General features: G+C 37.8%; 1 protein-coding gene across 6 annotated transcripts in view; it reads right to left on the bottom strand.

Annotated features, from left to right (window-relative positions):
• The window catches only part of DMXL1 (Dmx like 1), a 146,007-nt gene that overhangs the window by 71,140 nt on the left and 54,528 nt on the right, over window positions 1-20,339 (bottom strand). For 4 of the 6 annotated variants that reach the window (XR_012159032.2, XM_073344776.2, XM_073344772.2 and 1 more), the window contains exons 11-20: window positions 18,850-19,103; window positions 18,057-18,741; window positions 17,259-17,380; window positions 15,780-15,869; window positions 15,361-15,463; window positions 13,018-13,134; window positions 7,157-7,384; window positions 4,273-5,973; window positions 3,064-3,174; window positions 111-280 (exon numbers count right to left, since the gene is read on the bottom strand). Coding sequence is in view for 5 of the 6 variants with exons in the window: in XM_073344776.2 (XP_073200877.2) it covers window positions 111-280; window positions 3,064-3,174; window positions 4,273-5,973; window positions 7,157-7,384; window positions 13,018-13,134; window positions 15,361-15,463; window positions 15,780-15,869; window positions 17,259-17,380; window positions 18,057-18,741; window positions 18,850-19,103 (3,581 nt within the window). In the remaining variant the exon portion in view is untranslated. The remainder of the gene's footprint in view (window positions 1-110; window positions 281-3,063; window positions 3,175-4,272; window positions 5,974-7,156; window positions 7,385-13,017; window positions 13,135-15,360; window positions 15,464-15,779; window positions 15,870-17,258; window positions 17,381-18,056; window positions 18,742-18,849; window positions 19,104-20,339) is intronic. The other 2 variants (XM_073344773.2, XM_073344777.2) reach the window with 2 other exon arrangements.

The following is a 20,339-nucleotide window of genomic DNA, read 5'->3' as shown; positions in this document are numbered from 1 at the left end:
GTACTCCAACCATTTTCATATAAGGAAACTGCGTAGCATAATTATTCTAGGATATATGAATAACTGGTAACATGCTGTAAGCTAATTTGTTTTCAGTCAACTATATTTACCTTTTCTATGCATCTGCGCAAACTATGGATATTCCGAACCCACCAGCCTACACCCATAGCTCTGAGTTCTGACCAGGTAAGATCCCCTTTCTGCACAGCAGGGAGCATGTTCAGTAGTTCTTCTTCTGCTACCGAATGAAATGCCCAGGCAAAGTGACGAGTAGACAAGCCTATACAATAATCCACAAAGGAAAAAAGTGCTCATTCAGTTACAACAAAACCTGAAAAACAAACTGCAAGTTCAGAAGGTTTTGTCTTTGATTTTTAACTGTGAAAGTACAAGACCATTGGTAGGCATTAAAACAACTGCAGGCCTTGCATTCCTAGGTTATGCATATGTGAAAGTTCATTACTGTCTTACAAATGGACAACCTGTTTATTATTCACTTATAAACTGGCCATTTCTAGTTCACGGACAATAGATGCAATGACCAAAATATAAATAACTACTAAACAAATATCTGCAGAGAAATGCCCTTAAAGATAGCTTGTGGCAATGTCATACCTATGTGAAATTTTGCATATTTAATTAAGTGAAATTTACCAAAAATTTCAGAAAGTTTAGCTTAATTTTGATTAAATGCTAAATTCCAAGGAAAATTAACAATATTGACATGTTCAGTGAAAAGTTCCCCCCCTTTACTCTTTTTTTTTTTAAATCATGCCAAGTTTTAATGTCTAAATTGTAAACATTTATGCTTTTATTTCTCCTGAAAAAGTCAGCTTCTCAGCACTTCATCAACTTCAAATATAAGCCAAACTTGGAAACGGCTTTCAGGAAACAAGCTTCTGAAATCTTTTGGCACCAAGTATTTACCCAAAGCAAAAAGGAAACATGGAAAATTCTTTCCTAACGGAGCATTTTTATAGATAAAAAGGGCTGTAGCTACAATATGTTCATAGCTGGTTTTTTAAGAAGTTTTATGCAGTATCAAGCAAATACTTCCATCATTAAAGCATTTCACTTGAGGAAATGTCTAAATACCCTTTCACTTTCATGAAATACACTCGTCCTTTTTATTTTAAGACAGAACTACACCAAACAGACCCATCAGTGAAATTTAGTATGACAGAGTACAGAGGCTCTTAACCTTTTTCTTTCTGAGGCCCCCCAAACATGCTATAAAAACTCCATGGCCCACCTGTGCCACAATAACTGGTTTTCTGCATATAAAAGTCAAGGCCGGTGTTAAGGGGCAGCAAACAGGGCAATTGCCCAGGACCCCATGCCAGAGGGCTTACAGTGAAGTTAAGTTACTCAGGGCTCCAGACTTCAGCCCCATGCAGTGGGACTTCAGTTTCTGCCGTAGGCCCCAGCAAGTCTAACACTGGTCCTGCTTGGCAAATGCCCTGAAACCTGCTTGCAGCCCCCCAGGGGGCCCCAGACCCCTGGTTGAGAACCACGGACATAGTACTCCTTTAAGTCTTATGTTCTGGTATGGTTTGAACAAAGTGAGTTTGAATTCAGAGTTATGATCATATTCTGTGTCTGTACAGTCAGTTTAGCATGCACTTTCTAAAACTACCTTGCTGCATTTCAACATTCAGAATAATCTACTGTGTAAGTTTACTTCTGATTTTCCTTATTTTCTTTCAGTATCATCAGGCCCTACAAACATTTAGAAAAAATCAGTATTGTTATTTTTAAGTTACTGGTAACCTTCAGCAGGTTAAACTACTGGATCAGCCATATCTGTATTCAGCTTTGAGCTGTGCTCAACTAGCAAGTTTACACATGAATAACTCACTAACCCAAACATTACTGAAACTGAAAAACAGAAATTACGGTCAATCTTGGTTTTACAGAGCTCATCAAGAGGTAGAACCTAAACCAAGGCTGTTGAAGACATTTAAAAAAAAGAAAAATAGAGTATTTGCATTTGGCAAGTCCTTAGCAAATATGTCTTGCCTCTAACGCTGATAGGAATATTTTACTTTAAGTACAAAGCCAAACATTGGTTTTTGTTTTAAAGAAGTTCAGCACCCAATGGCCTTGCAAAGTGGCAATTTTCAAGTAGGTGGCACCAATGACAATCCTGAGTTAGATAAATACTATAAATATCTGATTAAGTCAATTCTGTAAAAATAGCTATTTGATTTTTTGAAGTGCATTTTATACTGTACGTTACTGTTCAAACCGTAATAGTGTTAGATGCTACAATGTATATGAAAGTACTACTACAGTTTGTCCTTTTTTATCTTGATGTAACAAATTAAACACCATAGAAATACTGAAAATGTGAAAGCTATATATTAATTTTATCCAAGAGAAATTGCAATTAAACATATGTAAAGAATATCATAGAACTGAAAGTAGTTGCTGAAAACGATTGCTATAATCACCAATTTAAAAAGTTCAAGTTTGGTGATTTATTCTAGCAGCACTGCTCCTCAGCAGAAGATTGCTGGAAGCATGGAAATAATCTAACTTGATAATTGGTAAAAATTTCCAGAAGCAGCAAAAGTGACTTAAAAAGCCTAAATCCCATTTTCAAAAGTGACTTAGGCACTTCAGCTCCTAAGTCACTAAAATTTTTCAGAAAACTGTTACCCTATGTTGTGAGTCTCTCATGCTAAAATAAAATAAGCACTAAAATGAACTGTTCTATACGATGTTCAAATAATGTCTTGTCATATTGCTCATTTCTAAACAAAGCTCTTTCCAGTATTTTATAATAACAGAAATTAATAAAAGGATATCTTTAACCCAAAGAGATTAACCAAGAAGCATGCACACAACATGTTAACAAATACCTATGTTACTCTTCAGCAAGAGCATGCACAGGGCTTGCAAGGCAAATGAGCTGTTAGGACTTACTGCAATTCTCTCATACTACAGTTCTGAATGTATTTCAAGTCTGCATGAATGTATCTAATAGATAGCAATCATTTAAATCGTTCTATCACGTGAACACTATCCTAAAAAAAACCCAAAAACAATCTGTAGAGTTACCTTGGTGAAGTAGCTGGGCTCGATGGACAGGAGGAAGTGAGGTTGTCAGAAATGTGTGCAGCTGAACAGCCAGAAGGAATTTTAAGCCACATTCATCGAGAGTTTCTCCACCTATAAATAAAAACCAGTCATATTTTCACTGAAAGAAAATACATAGGAAAGAAACTGAAAAAATGGAAAATGACTATAAATAGCTTTGATTTCCCTTTACTAGACCATTATCTATGACATCACATTAAAAAAAAAAGAGCTCATGAATTCAGTGATTTATTCAACTCTTAACCCCCAAACTAAGATTCTAGTGACAAAGAAAAAAAGGCAAACTCAGGGTGGACTAGTGGCAAAAAAGGAAGCATACCCTGAGCAAGTTATGCTTTGCAGAGTAATCTAGAACCCTAAGAAAAAAAAATCATACTTTCCCTATTTTTTCCAATCAGTAACTAAAAACAATATGCTGCTTATTGTATCAAAGTATTATACAACTATTATGTTGGATAGAGGGAAAAAGCTTGGTTGATAAAGGAAAGTGCATTCGTATGACGGTGAGAGTTAATTTCTCAGGAAGAAACACTTCTGATTGGTTTCTATTCTTTAAATCTAAAGAAACACACAAAAATCTCTTTGGATCCTAATAACTGGATTTATAATCTAACTATAGCCACTCAACAGTGAACCAACCCCCAAATCACCCCCACCTAACCCACAAAAAACACCAATACAAATAATGAATTAATTCAGCTAGTCATTACATCAAAGCTGCAAAAGAACCTTAATGCCCCAGGAACATACCCTCAAACCTTCCCAAAAAGCCTATTAATTGTTCCCCCTTCTCCCAGCATGCCTGGAAGGTCATGTTTGGACTATTTCTGACCAAGGGCAAAGCAAGTCTGAGCCTTGGGCCCCTCACAGTGAGCACACATGGATTCATGATAATATCAGTCAACAATGACAAATAAATGAAAATACTTCCAAACTTCATAACACTTTTTATTACAGAAATTAAGTTAAGAACTTTGCAATGTTTTTTTTAAAAAAGGACTGTTTACCTAAACAGCAGATGGTAAAATCTTGTTCGATAGTACATCATACTAGTACAACTGAATATTTAATACACTTATCTGGAAAGAAATATGAAAGACAATAAAAATCCTTACAAAAAGGCTTGTGAATTACAAGGGTATTGCCTATTACTTAAAATATATAGCTTACCCTGGTTTCTGTCCCTGCTTTCTCCAATATCAGTACTGGTAGTGGCAATTGTATCTGCCAAAGCCATCAGTGACATTTGCTCCATCCTGGTGAGACCTGGTAAGCTAGAATGCAGCAAGTGACGAGAAAGAACTTGGGCATGCTCTGGTCCAAAGTAAGTTGGGCTGTACTGAGAAAGGTCAATAACCTTCGGCTTTGTATTATCTTCATCTGCTTCAAACACAGTAAGATCATCTGTATTTAGGCTGGAGCTTTGAAAAAGATCTTCATAATTTTCATCTGGTAAACCATTTTGTTTATTTAAGTTATTTTGATTGTTGGATTTCTCTAAACAAAAATGTGAGCAGTCATCGTCTGCAGCAAGCAACGCATACAAAGGAAGTGGTGGAACAGAGTCTATTTCTGTATAGTCTGTATTCTCAGTTTTGTTGAATGTCTTGGGGTCTCTTGCAGTGCTTCCACTAGCACTAATTGTAAGAGATCTAAGTCGCCGATCATGATTAGGTTCAGATTCATTTATAGTAACAACTTCCCCAGCAATACATTTAACCAAATGAGACAGGATGGCTTTTGCTCTACGTACTTTACCAAGGTCCATAAGCTCTAGAAGCTGGAAAGGGTGGTACTGAGGTAAAGTTGGACATAATGCATGAGCTGCTTCAAAAAGACCAGAATCTTCCATTTCCACAGACAGATCAAACACAGTTCTTTTTCCACTAAGTTTCTGTGCAAGACTTGTCATGGATCTGGTTAAGGTTCGCTTTGGTGGATGCAAGCCAGAACCAGCCGACTGGCTTTGTTTCATCAAGCTAGTGATAGATGGCGTGCTTCCACTGTAAGAATCGGTCGTAACGGACTCTTGTTTTGAAGGGGGCTGCCACTGAGAATAAACATGCATTTCACAATCCATCCCAACTACAAGGATGCCATCACGTACCCAAGATAAGGAAACTGGCAAAGGAAGTGATCCTTCTACTGAAGAAACTAAGTCCACGCAGCGTAGCAGTACAAACCTACAAAGGGATGTAACTTTTGCATTTTCCCACAGTGGTAATGCAGACATCTCCTTACTGCTTTGGTCATGCATTTTCCCAGCCAGTTGGCCAAACATATAAAGCTTTGATCCAATTCCTACTGTTAGGATATGTGATCCATCTTCCCTAGACATCCAGTCTAAGTGAACCAAATGCTTTGTGCTGGGCAAAATACTCTCATTGTTAGATAAATAAACTTCTTGTTTATTGTATGCCATTAAATTACTGTCAATACTAATGGCAGAGTCCAACATTGTGCTTATTTCATCTAAATGAAGAGTCTGTTCCAGAATCCAACATGATCCTCCTGTAGATTCACATTCAAAAATACTAACATGCATCATGAAATCTTGAGAACAGCGACTATTTTTAGATGTCATCTGCTTGTATGCTACAGCTAATCTATTTGTATGTGCACAACTAACTTCTATTGGCCTGCCTGGAACATTCACAGCACTACTGCTAAGAAGTCCATCCTCAACAAGTAATGGCCATTCTTCCCATATATATGTAACATTACTATTTACAGTATATTCTGGCGTAGAAGAAACCACTGACTCAGGAGTCACTCTGCATCTCCAGAACCTAACTTTTCCATCTGAGCAAGAAGTTGCCAGTAGATACGGGGCATGACAAACTGGATATATGGAAGAGGAACTCAGGTGTCCTAAAATTGAAACAGGACAAAAAAAAAAAAGTTTCACATCAGGGTCAAACAACAAGTAATCATACATAAGTTTTTTTTTTTTTTTTTTTTTAATACAAGTGTCAAACTAAATTCACTCAATTTTGTTAAAGCTAATACAATTTGGTTTTGGTTCATCTTACAAAGTATCTAGTACCTATTATTTTACTGACACAGAATAATGATTACAAGGATTCAGAGAGAAGAGGTGAAAGGAACAAGTTGAACACAGTTCTACAGCGACACTTTGGGGCGGGTGGGGGGAAGAATCTATGGAAACAAGCCCAGTTAAATGTTTAAAATTATTTCACATCTCTGAAATTTTAAAAACTCAATCCCCAATATGAACAGAAGCATTATATAAACAGTAACTTGTGACTTCAGATATTTTAAGCAATAAAAGCGAATTTTAGTATCGACAACACGGATAATCAGTGTTGGAACCTGATGACACCAAAAATATAGATCATTTGAATTATAGGGTCCAAAATAAATTGTGTACTAGTGACAAGCCATGACATGGATTTATAGCCCTTTAAACAAACATGGATTTCTCTGTCCATGTATATACATGGATCCATACCCCTCTTCTCCAGTGGCCACCAGAGAAGCTCAGACATGCTGCGGCTGCTGGATCTCTGAACATAGCTGGAGCTTTCATGCTGATGTATTTTTATAATCCATGTATGTGAAGTCACACAATTATGAAGTGTGCGCACTTCACACTGCAATCCAAGTACTATATGCTAGCTAGCTCAAAACACATACTCCCAATAAAGGGTCCAAATATCTTAAGTAGTCTTCATAGGAGAAGTTTATCAACATACATTATATTAAAAAATAAAGTCAATTTTCCAGACAAAACACATTTCACTACTCAGGACTGCATATAGCCTTTTACTTACAGAAATCCTTGGTCTAGAACAACATTTTTCACTGACTAGCTTCGGCAGGAGCTCTGTTGCAGCATTTGGGCCCCAGGAGTAAAAACCAAAACTTTATAGAACGATGTATTTTAGTTCCTTTCAAATCTGAGTTCCACGTTCTGAGTTCACAAGGTATTTGTTAATTTGTTGTTGTTTTAAAGTCTAATAACCCTGGAAACTCATGGAATACAGTATAACAAGATTTGTACTAGTTCTTTCCTACTTTTAAAATTACAGACCTGCTGATGGTTTAACACTTATTATTTCCACTCCTTCCGGTAAATTCAACTCTTGACTATAAACCATTTCCGAAGAGAGAGTCAGACGACTAGTACTTTGAAGGTTTGCTCTACAGGCCCGATATTTCTGCGTGAAGGGAGACTGGATCTTCTCTGGATCCGGAGAGGAAGAATATAGCTCTTCATGATGTGACACTCCTTCAGCTACATTTGAGTCTATTTTTTCATCTAAAAAAAAGTTTGTATTGTTAAGTGAAAGTTACCATAACATATGGCAATCGTTTTATGAAACACACAGCTGTCACTGAAAGAAGAGGGGATACAATTTTAAACTTGGTTTTGGTAAGAAGTGAGGACATCATAAAAGAGCTGGTTGTAGAACATAACCTTCAATGGAGTGATCGTGATTCAGTTTAAATGTAATGGCAGGTAACCAAAAAACAGGTCACCAACTCTTGTTTTTTATTTCAAAAGGAAATTGGTTGAAGAAGTCAACTGGACTGAACAGCTCAAGGACTTAAATGTGGAGCAGGCTTGGAATTTCTTCAAATCAACCATACAAAAACTGTCTGCAATTTGCATCTCAAGTAAGGGGCGGGGGGGGATTGTAGGAAGACGTGGCTGGATGAATAACCACTTCAGAGAGATTATTAGGGGTAAGCAGAGAACATATATGGAAAGGAAAAAGGAACTGATTTGCAAAGAAAGCTACATCTTGGAGGATAAAAAATACAGGAATAAAGAGAGACTTGCTAAAAGTCAATCTGAACAAACTCTTGCCAAGAAAATTAAAAAAATAAGAGGAAAAGGTTTTGGTAGTTATATAAATAAAAAGAATAAGCAAGGATGAGATTAGGCTGCTATGCAGTGTGAACAGAACGGATATTTAACATAATCTAGGTATGGACCCAAAACCGAATGAATACTTTGCCTCATCTTTCAAAAATGATAATATTGAACATGCGCATAAAGGCAGAATGACTGATGGAAATGAGAGTGTACAGAAATGGAAATTGCCACATCAGAGGTGCAAGAAAAACCATAAGTTTAATGCACTCAAACTGTGAGGACTAGATAATTTCCACCCGAGAATATTGAAAGAACTGGCACATGAGATTGCTAGTCCAACAGACAGATTTATAAAAAATCCTTGCATTCAGAAACAGTAACATGACTGGACAATAGCTAACGTCTTACCTATATTTAAGAAAGAGAAAAAAGTGATACTGAGATCAGGCTCACAGATCTGTATTATGCAGGGCTTTAGAACAAATTGTGAAGGAAAGAATAATTAAATTCATGGAGGTACAGGGGATGTAATGCAATATGGGTTTACCAAAAGTAGATCATGCCAGACTAACCTGATTTCCTTCTTTGAGAAAATAACTGACTTTAAATTTTAGATGAGGGAAATTATTAGTTAAATTAGAAAAAATGGAGATTAGTATAAGATTTGTACGGTGGACAAGGAACTAGATAAAGGGGAAAAGGCCATGGATTGTTCTGAAAGTGAACTATCAGGCTGGAGGGAGGTTACTAGTGCAGTTCCTCAAAGATCAGTCTTGGGACCAATCTTATTCAATACTTTTATTAATGACCTTACCACAAAAAAGCAGGAGTGCTAATTAAATATGCTCATGATACAAAGTTGGGAGGCATCATCAATACAGAGGAAGATGAGAATATTGTACAGGGAGATTTGGATGACCCTGAAGACTGGAGTGATGGAAATGGGTCAAAATTCAACAGTACAAAGCCCCTGCAAGCCCCTGCACTTAGGGTCTAAGAGTAAGAATTTCTGCTGCAATCTGGGGGCTTATCAGTTGGAAGCAACTGAGGAGAGAGATCTGGGTGCACTGGTAGATCACAGGATGATTATGAGTCACCAACATAATGCAGACATGAAAAAGGCAAATGTGCTCCTAGCCTGTACCAGGCAAGGCATTTCCAGTATGGAAAAGAAGTACTAATGCATCTGAAAGAGGTAATAGGGTAAGACCGCATTTGGAATACGGTGTTAAATTCTGCAAAAAAAAAAAAAAAAAAAAAAGAGTACTTGTGGCACCTTAGAGACTAACCAATTTATTTGAGCATAAGCTTTCGTGAGCTACAGCTCACTTCATCGGATGCATACTGTGAGCTGTAGCTCACGAAAGCTTATGCTCAAATAAATTGGTTAGTCTCTAAGGTGCCACAAGTACTCCTTTTCTTTTTGCGAATACAGACTAACACGGCTGTTACTCTGAAACCTGTTAAATTCTGGTCACCCATGTTCAAGGAAGATAAATTCAAACTGGAACAAAAGCAGAGAAGTTATTGAGGATGATCAGGGGAACTGAGAGGAAACTAGAAGAGTGTGGCTAGTTTAGCCCAGCAAGGATAAATATGACTATTCTCTAAAAGCATCTTGTGGGAGGCGAAAAAGAAAGCTATTTATTGTCCTGCTATACTGAAAGGAGGACAGGACACACATGATATGGTTTTAACCAGGCTGCAATTTTTATTATTATTAGATGTTTGGGACTACCCGTCAAATTAAAATATACAGTGCAGGTAACTCCATGTTCAATATCTACTCAGGGGGACTTTTGCCACCCCCCTCTTTTTTTAATCCAGGTCTTCCAGCCAACCCATTGCTGGGACCTTACCATTCCCTCCACCCCCGAACAAGGATTAACGCAGGCAATAAGAAAGGGCGGCTGGCTTCCTGCTGTACCACTCACAGGAACCCAAAGCCCCTCATTCCACTTCTTTAACAAACACCGCCTTTTTAAGCCCTTTACCAAACCATTTATCTGGTCACTGTATACCTCCCCTACAGAGTACTTGCACTGGACATCTGCCCCACACTTACATAATGAGTTGCAACATCATAGCCTTCTCTACTCACAATAACAAAGCCCACCCTGAACCTGCTGTGGGGAAGGCAAATAACCCCCCACTCCACTCCACCTTAGCCAATCTGGTGGTGAGGAAAAATTCCTTCCCAGCCCCCTTAGAAAGGGGTGACTAACATGATGCCCACAGCAGGTCCTGATTAAACCTGGTAGTTTGCCACCTCCACGAGGACGGAGGGTGCTGCTCTGCCTGGCATGGGAAAAAGGGGCTTCTCCCACCAGGCTTGCTCCTTTTCAACTCCACAGCCATTCTGGTTCCTGGGGATGAGTCAGTGTCACATGCTGACCCACTACCCTTTTGCTGCAGCCTCTGAGCCTCTCTCCCCCGCTCCCCCCCCCAAAGCACTATTTCCTTTCCTCTGGCAAGTTGGACAACATGCGTCTCCCCTCCTCCCCCACTTAAAGGTACAGTACAGTCAACCTCAAGGACAATGTTGTCACAAGAACAAATGTGTATCAAACTGGCAATGAAGAAATTCAGGCTGGAAATCAGAAGGAAGTTTCTAATCATTTCCCTGCCATTGCAGAGGCTTAAAGCACTTCAGTCCCTCCTATTCTCTGCCTTTGGAACATAACAGTCTAGTCTCCTGTCGGCTGTAATAGTTTGATCTAAATTTCAGTTGTTCGGTTTAGTGTGAAGTACCACGTGATTTTGGTGGCCCATGATATACAGGAGATCATACTAGAGCTGGTGGTCCTTTCTGGACCTAAACTCTATGACAGAATTTTTTAATCAAATGTAACGTGTCCTGTGAGTAAAAATCTTAACGATCCCTAAAAGCAGAACTTAACGCAACAAATTAACTTAACAAAATGGATTTTCAGAGTAGGGATGGATCAACCCTTACTGGACAAGCAACAAGTCCCACATGTCAAGTCCCTCTCAAATTTCTGAAGTGTTTGGAACTGCAAGCTTCAAACCCTGTATAATATAAAGCAATTAAACTATACTGATCCAAAAGAAATTAAATCTGTCAAAGAGGATGTGTACATTTGTTAAATGCATATCGTAACATGTAATATATATGCAAAATGGCACTAGTTTACTACAAACATTTTAGTTTATGCACGTTTACATTTGTAACTTTAAAACTGCATGACTGATATTCCTTTTTTTTTTTTTTTTTAAAAAGGAAATAGAACAAGTGCATGAGTCAACAGAAAGTAGAAACTAGGACAGGATTTACCTGGAAAAGCAGGAAGGAGGGACCAGACAAGGTATGGGTTTAGAAAGTAAAGGAGGATTAGAAACGATACACTTACCAACCTTGCTGGAAGGGAGTGTTACCCCTTTACCAGGCAGGGCTGTTGTAAGTTTGAAGATTGGTTTCCCTCCCCTACATACACAGGCTGTGACAGTATCAAAACTACATTGTCAGAACACAGGTTGAAGAAATTTTGCCTCTGCCGCACCACCACCTTTGTTATTGCCCAAGTCTGACTGTGTGGACAGGAACATTCACAGTTATGACAAGTTTCAGAGTAGCAGCCGTGTTAGTCTGTATTCGCAAAAAGAAAAGGAGTACTTGTGGCACCTTAGAGACTAACCAATTTATTTGAGCATAAGCTTTCGTGAGCTACAGCTCACTTCATCGGATGCATACTGTGGAAAGTACAGAAGATCTTTTTATACACACAAAGCATGAAAAAATGGGTGTTTATCACTACAAAAGGTTTTCTCTCCCCCCACCCCACTTTCTTGCTGGTAATAGCTTATCTCAAGTGATCACTCTCCTTACAATGTGTATGATAACCTGGATTTGTGCTGGAAATGGCCCAACTTGATTATCATACACATTGTAAGAAGAGTGATCACTTGAGATAAGCTAATACCAGCAGGAGAGTGGGGTGGGGAGGAGAGAAAACCTTTTGTAGTGGTAAACACCCATTTTTTCATGCTTTGTGTGTATAAAAAGATCTTCTATACTTTCCACAGTATGCATCCGATGAAGTGAGCTGTAGCTCACGAAAGCTTATGCTCAAATAAATTGGTTAGTCTCTAAAGTGCCACAAGTACTCCTTTTCTATTCACAGTTATCCTAGTTTAATAACAGCGGTCACAGGAGGCAGAAAACCTGCTTTTAGGCTTTGCTAATTTTTAAGTGTGAACAGACACCCAGCCAGACATGCCAAATCCGCAGAGGGGAAAAAAAACAAACAAAACAAAACAGAAATTGGGCTTGTTTTTGGCTTAACTAGCTTGTGGGTTGCTTATTGGCTAGTTTTTGGCTTGTAGCTTGTTGCTTCTTTTATTTATTTATTTATTTTGATTGGCTCCCAGCAAGCAGAGGCAAGGGGATGGGAAAAGAAAGTCAGGGGTGCACAGCGGGCCCACCACAATCCCAGACTATATGCCGGGGGGGGGGGGGGGGGGGGGGAATATCTAGTCACATAGAGTGTTGGGATTCTTAGGGATTGGCTTGTTTTGGCCTTGTTTTGAAATGGAATTAGTTTGATTTCTGACTTACTGTGAAAGTCGGGGTGCTTATTTACCACATGAAAATTGGCAACTGTACAACTCAGCAGTTCTTTCTAATTCACTTAAAACTTATTTTTAAACCCTCAGCGTTAATGCAGTCTGCCATTCATGATTTAGAACTAAATACGTAGAAATCATGAATAAATTTTGTTCTACCATTTCTGAACTAAGGAGCAAAAGTAGTCTGAATCCTCACCACTAACAACTTAAAACAGCTGGATGGATTTTTCTCAACTAACAAAAATAAACACAGTTTGGGCTAAGACTAAGTATAAAAAGAAAATGTGAGACCTTTGAGCGAGAAAGAATAAGTTGTGATGGAAACCCAAAAGTAGCCTTTAGAGTAGCAATTGCTGATTGCTTTTTAGACAGTAGCTTCTTAAATATCCGAACAGAAAAAACAGTTCTAAAAATAGGAGGAATATCAGACAGTTACAAATAACTGATGTTTAACAATATTTTCACATTGTAACAAAAGGACTTACCTACTGAGACTGGAACGGACTTCAAGTGTAAGTTCCACATGTGTAACAATGAGCGGTTTTGAGAGTATTCAATTACTATTAAGTAAAATTTTTCAGAGAATCCATTTTGCAGGTTTTCTGTTGAAATTTGAAGTAACAAAGTTTTTAGTTCAACATCTAGTATAGCAATAGTTAGCAACTAACTTTTTCCCCTACCCCACTATATAACTATAGCACTAGTGCCTTTACAATTAAAAGAGTATAAAGATTCCAAGTAGTCAGCATCTTATACAGAAAATGTTCCTTCTGTTTATTTGGTTGTGGGTTTTTTGCTCCCTCTCTGATCCTGTTTTTGAAAGGTTAAATGAAAGTACTATCACTGATACAAACAAATCATTCAAGGGAAGAACACCACCAACTATGTTTAAAATATTAAATCTATGCAACAGCTTTTATTATATACTGTAGTATACAAAGTACTAATGAGCAGCATATATTTTCATTCTTCAGGTTGAAAGCATTGTGAACTATACAACTGTATGCTCAATTTTTAATCAAGTATTATGGATAAAGAAGTGTTAAATGTAGGAACAGTCACTGACTTCTGAGGCACTAGAAAAGAATGGTAGATTAAATTTTATACAAATTATTTACATCTAGTTTACAATTTACTTATGCTGTTACTAAAGCTAGCAGTCTGCAGACATACCATATCTTACACCTTAGCCCTTTTCGTCTTGTAGTTCTGTAGGCATGCAGTGGAGCGGTATTTAATTCCCTTATATATTTTATGTATATATTTTAGTTACAAGTTTAAAAGGGAAGCTGTCAGACTTTTTTTTAGAACCCTGTGTCCAAAGGAAGGGCTTAGCTGGTGGTAAGAATGATTGCTCATCAGAAAGGAGAGTTGGAAAGACTTACAGCCACTCCACTTCCTAGTGTCCTCTGGCACCATTCCCCTACCTTAACATTAAACACGGGACTCAGCTATCTATTTGCCTTTCATAATATCACAAAATAGTATGGGAAGCTACACATCCTGCATCTCCCAGATCCTGCAAGAGGGCCTACTGTACAAAAGACTAATGTTTTCAACAAGTGCCTCTCTCTGTACTAAAAGCCAGTGGCGTTATACAGTATTTCCTACCATATACAAAGGGTACTGTTAGGATATAGATATTCAGGCCTGTCTGTAAAGGCCTATACGCTAAGAATTTAGGTGTATTCTTATCACTTGGCTGGTTATAGCGGTACAAAAGAAAGAATCAAAATCACTGTCTGCCGGTGTAAGGGCCTTCTCTTACTGTGACAGTTTGAGGCCCTGTGCTTAGGCAGCCATAAGCTGGGAAGCGAACAGTCACATCCTCACATTCCAAACTAGTCACATTGAAATAAGGTGCTATTGGGCTGTTAGGAATACAATCTTGTCCTGATAATGCCTGTCACCTCCAGAGAAAGAGAAGTGCCTAGAAAATATAAAAGGAAACTTAGTTTGATAGCATCCTGTCTGGCAAGAACTCACTTATCAATAGCTGGGATGTGAAATCCTCACTTCTGTATTGTTTTGTCATTATAGTTCCCACTTTGCTATTGTTTGTCTGTATAATCTCTGTCTGGTTCTGTGATTGTTCCTGTCTGCTGTATAATTAATTTTGCTGGATGTAAACTAATTAAGGTGGTGGGATATAGTTGGTTACATAATCATGTTAGGATTGGTTAGTTAAATTTCAGGAAAATGATTGGTTAAGGTATAGCTAAGCAGAACTCAAGTTTCACTATATAGTCTGCAGTCAATCAGGAGGGTGAGGGGGTGGGTGTGTAGGTGGGGGAGATGGGAACAGGGAATGGGGGTGGGGAAATTGGAATCATGTTTTGCTAAGAGCAGGAATGGGAACAGGGACACAGGTGTAAGGCTCTGTGGTTTCAGAGCTGGGAAGGAGGATACTAAGGAAGGAAACTGGAATCATGCTTGCTGGAGGTTCACCCCAATAAACATCAAATTGTTTGCACCTTTGGACTTCAGGTACTGTTGCTCTCTGTTCATGCGAGAAGGACCAGGGAAGTAAGTGGGTGAAGGAATAAGCCCCCTAACAGGTACCTCTTGGTAAAATGCTTCCTTGCCTTAGACCCTTAGTCCATTTCCTCAAGGAAAAGGAAAGTAGTTTGTGTTCCATTTGTCATTTTGTTCCATACATTTGAACTTGTATTCCAATAAAATCAAGCAGATCTTGGATATATATATATATTTTCTGAAGTGCAATATAAGTGAAGTGCAGAAAGTCATTATCTCCAAACAAATCAATACCCCCCTTTGATACATTCTTCACATCATGTTACTGAATTAAACAGTTAATGCTGCTTTACCAAAGTCTGCTAAAGAGTTGTTCTTTTCAGGTATTTTCTCCTCATCGTTATTCAAAATGAAGTCTTCTTGAAAAACATGAAGTAACTGTGTTTTTCTGCCATGCTAAATTAAAAGACAAACAGTAAATAAATGAAGAGAGACATGGAATCTCTTATGTCTAAGCTAATATCATTAAAAAATTGACAGGACCAACCAAAATAATGAACAAAATGTATCTGCGATACCTATAATTCTCTCTGCATATGGGCAAAGGTCAGGTAGTTGGGGGTAGTTTGTACCTCTCAAAACAGTATTGGTTTCATCATCACTGAACATGGAAAGTTACAGATGTAATGCTCAATTTTAATACCTTTTTAAATTAAGTAAATGAATGTTCTTCTCCACCATAAAATGTTTGCAGAAAAAATATCTTACTTACAAGCTCTGTAATAGCATCCAACTCTACAATGCATCCTGGCCTTGCAGTAGACTGTTGACTTATGATGTTAAAAACTTCACCAACATATTTCTGTAAAAATACAGTAATACAAGCAATATTGAAGGATTTTTTTTTTAAGTTCAACTCCAAAAGTTGATTAAAATATCCACTGCATGCATCTGATGAAGTGAGCTGTAGCTCACGAAAGCTTATGCTCAAATAAATTTGTTAGTCTCTAAGGTGCCCCAAATACTCCTTTTCTTTTTGCGGATACAGACTAACACGGCTGCTACTCTGATACCTGATGTTTGATATTTTAATTTTGGCATAGTGTTTTTATTTTTTGTGGTTCACTTACTCAAAGTCAGGGTTGAAAGAAGTTCAGTTTAACAAAGTGAGATTTATTAAAGCCAAAGAGATTTATTTACATTCTATGGAAGTCTCCAGAGACTCTGAACTTTTACAGAAATCTCTTTCACTGCTAGGCATTTTGTTTTGTTAATTCTGTAGCAATAGTACACATGATTATATCTAATTTACAATGTTATGGGAATTTAAGTAAAGCACTTCTGTGAGGACACAATAGGAAGAATGTTAACGCTGAAGTGCCACAGAATCTTTAAAGGCTTCTCATGAAAGATACCTCCTTGCACTAGGCTGACACAGCAGTTCAGTACTTGCAAAAAGAAAAGGAGTACTTGTGGCACCTTAGAGACTAACCAATTTATTTGAGCATGAGCTTTCGTGAACTACAGCTCACTTCATCGGATGCATACCGTGGAAACTGCAGAAGACATTATATACACACAGAGACCATGAAACAATACCTCCTCCCACCCCACAGATGGGCTATTACCAGCAGGAGAGTGAGTTTGTGTGTGGGGGGGTGGAGGGTGAGAAAACCTGGATTTGTGCTGGAAATGGCCCAACTTGATGATCACTTTAGATAAGTGATTACCAGCAGGACAGTGGGGTGGGAGGAGGTATTGTTCCATGGTCTCTGTGTGTATATAATGTCTTCTGCAGTTTCCACGGTATGCATCCGATGAAGTGAGCTGTAGCTCACGAAAGCTCATGCTCAAATAAATTGGTTAGTCTCTAAGGTGCCCCAAATACTCCTTTTCTTTTTGCGAATACAGACTAACACGGCTGTTACTCTGAAAGCAGTTCAGTACTGACTCACAGGGAAGTTCCACTTATTGAATCATCAAAACTACTTCTTACAGCATTAGGTGTTTCTTGGAGATTTTCCAGGCAAGTAGTAGTGACTTGGCTCAACAATGCTGAGCTTTGGAGATCCGACATCACAATGGAGTATGGCTGCAATGCTGTAAGATTCTATTATATCTGCAGATTGACTTTATAACAGAGTTTTGCAAAGTTCTTAGTGTTCTTCAATTACCAAGTCTGACAAACCAATTTATGAGTTATAATGATGATGTAATTTATATGTTTAAGAAAAGTTAAGTTTATACTTACAGAAATTTCAGGATTGGATAGCTCACACAAAAGCTTTTTAGCATCTATTATAGCCTGATATAATCTCAGATACTGTCCATCACTTGCCACAAAGCAAGCACTTGGAGAATTGCAGTATGCACCTGAAAAGTATTTATGAACAATCAGTTCAATATTTCACTGAATACATACTAGCTCCTTCCCTATTTTTGGCAAGAAGCAAATCACAAGAATTTATTATTAAAGAGTTAAAACAGAAGAAAGCAGAACTTGTTTCTCATTGATCTAATTTGTATTTAGATATTTATTAATAAACGTGTTCATACGCAAGAAATATGAAGAAGATTTAATACTGAACTTTACCAAAAGGAACTAAACTCCAATCTGCTCATTGAAGGAGACACTACCCTCGAGAGTAGTACTCTCCTTGTCTGTATTAATATTTTTCAACCCCTACCCACTAACATTAACATTTATGCATTTTAAAAAAAAACAAACGTTTAGATCTAAGGTTTTAAAACAAAGGGCAGTGACCTTCTCTTTAGCTTGTAAAACATCTCTAGTGCCATATAAATAAGAGGGCAGAAAATATCCAGTGGCTTTTTATAAGCTTACCAAAATTAAAGGGAATTTTTTCTGAAATTTTAGTCTGGGTTATCTTTCAGAAAATCCACACTTTAGAAACCAACCAGAGATAATTTAAAAGTTCCATCATTCAACATATTTAGATTCTCCATACCACTAGCATCATTTTTTTCCTATTCTAGTTGTTTTAACAACTGAAGATTTTAAATATTCTAATTAACTCAGAAAACTTACCGAGACAGTAACTGGGTATAAGTGTAGGCAGCCATGCCACATTAGAAAAAGCTGAAATATGGAGAGAATTAATTCGTGCAAGTTCAGAAACTCCTCCAGAAAAGGATAATGGACCAACTGGATCAACTCGCCAAAGAATAAGCTCACTATAAACTGCATTGGGATCCTGGGATGTTACACTTCTAGTGCCTCTATTCTGAGATCTTAAAGGCGACTGTCCAGAATTTGAAGTATCATTTGTCTGTTTTGTGCTGTCAACATCCGGTGATCTTAAAGCATTATGATGAGAAGTTGTCAGCAGCAAGGGTAACACTGAATGACAAGCCAAGTCATTAAGATGAAAACGGTGACCACAATATCGAGATTTATGTGAAATACTGAGCACAGTAGAAAAAGCAGATTCCTCTGAAAAACTAACTAGCCATTGGTTTAAAGACCCATCTGCATGTTTTGAAATCATCATAACATTGGGGGTGAAGATACTTAATTTTAAACTGTTAGTTGATTTACTGTGGGCAGAAGAGATAAGCATAGATGAGGAACGTGTAAGGCCAAGGGGCTTCTGTTTGCCTTGCTGAATAGCGAGGTCAACATTCTTGGTGCAGGCATACATCACTATACTTCTGCAAAGAGAATTTGCATCACCTGTTGGAAATGCTACTGGAATTCTTGAAACAAAAGATACCTAGAATTAAAGGGGAAAAATAATATGTATTAGAACAAATAAGGAGGATATTAATGTACTCCTCATTGAATAATAAATATATATTTGAATCCAAAAAAGCCATAATACCTGCACCTGGCGAAACATACCAGGCTGATATTCATCTAACCAGTCCACATGCCATACCAGCAATGAACCATCCATGGGATGAATACTGAATAGCATGTCCGCATTTTTGCTCCACTCAGACAACAGTATTTCAATCTCATGATCAATAGCAGCAGAAGATACAGAAACAAAGCCAGATTTTGGAACAGTTTTCTCACTACCCAGCTCTTTCTTCTCTTGATTTCCTTTTTGATCTTCTCCACTATCATCAGCTTCTGGCAGAAGGACACACATATAAAGTAAAGAAACCCATGAATGAAAGCTACATTTGGAAATTAAAATCTTATAGGCAACATTGCTTGGTTATTCAAAACTTCCTTTTAAGTCTCTTGTAAACCATTCATACAAACATGGATTTAAGCAAATTGAAAGGGTAATGATTTAATCTCTAAACCAAGTTAATGCTACATAATTGAATATATTCCTATATTTGACTGAGAAAAGTGTAGGAAGTTATATTATGTACGTCAAGCTATTTTACAACATCTTCCTACTATAATATGTATTTCTCATCTAAATACATTAGTCTTAAAGTCTCTTTATGAAGTTTAGTTATTTATATTACATTGGTAAGCATGATAGCTAAGCACTTAACAGTTTCAAATTATTAAAACTTAACAGAAATAGACTTTTTACAATTTACTTGCAGTTCCCTTGTGTAGCACATTCAGAACAAAACCTGTCAATTTGAATTTACATAAGTTTTAATGCTAGTTGCTTTATTGGTTTTAAATATAATTATTAAAGCTCAAAATCATATGCAATTTTTCTTTTCATTTCAAATGTGTAAATTAACTTCAGTCAGTTTTGGAAAGGAAAAAATATTTCATATCTTGGAAAAATCACATTATTCTTAAATAGACAATTACATAAAATAGTGTTACTTCCAGGAATAATTCAGGATCAGCGGCACTGCTATGGGTACCCACATGGCCCCACAGTATGCCAACATTTTTATGGCTGATTTAGAACAACGCTTCCTCAGCTCTCGTCCCCTAAAGCCCCTACTCTACTTGCGCTATATTGATGACATCTTCATCATCTGGACCCATGGAAAAGAAGCCCTTGAGGAATTCCACCATGATTTCAACAATTTCCATCCCACCACCAACCTCAGCCTGGTCCAGTCCACACAAGAGATCCACTTCCTGGACACTACAGTGCTAATAAACAATGGTCACATAAACACCACCCTATACCGGAAACCTACTGACCGCTATTCCTACCTGCATGCCTCCAGCTTTCACCCTGACCACACCACACGATCCATCGTCTACAGCCAAGCTCTGCGATACAACCGCATTTGCTCCAACCCCTCAGACAGAGACAAACACCTACAAGATCTCTGTCAAGCTTTCTTACAACTACAATACCCACCTGCAGAAGTAAAGAAACAGATTGATAGAGCCAGAAGAGTTCCCAGAAGTTACCTACTACAGGACAGGCCTAAC

The sequence above is a fragment of the Lepidochelys kempii genome, chromosome 5 (assembly GCF_965140285.1).
Source record: "Lepidochelys kempii isolate rLepKem1 chromosome 5, rLepKem1.hap1, whole genome shotgun sequence".
Lineage (NCBI taxonomy): Eukaryota > Metazoa > Chordata > Testudines > Cheloniidae > Lepidochelys > Lepidochelys kempii.
This window is presented reverse-complemented; position numbering and strand designations above follow the sequence as displayed.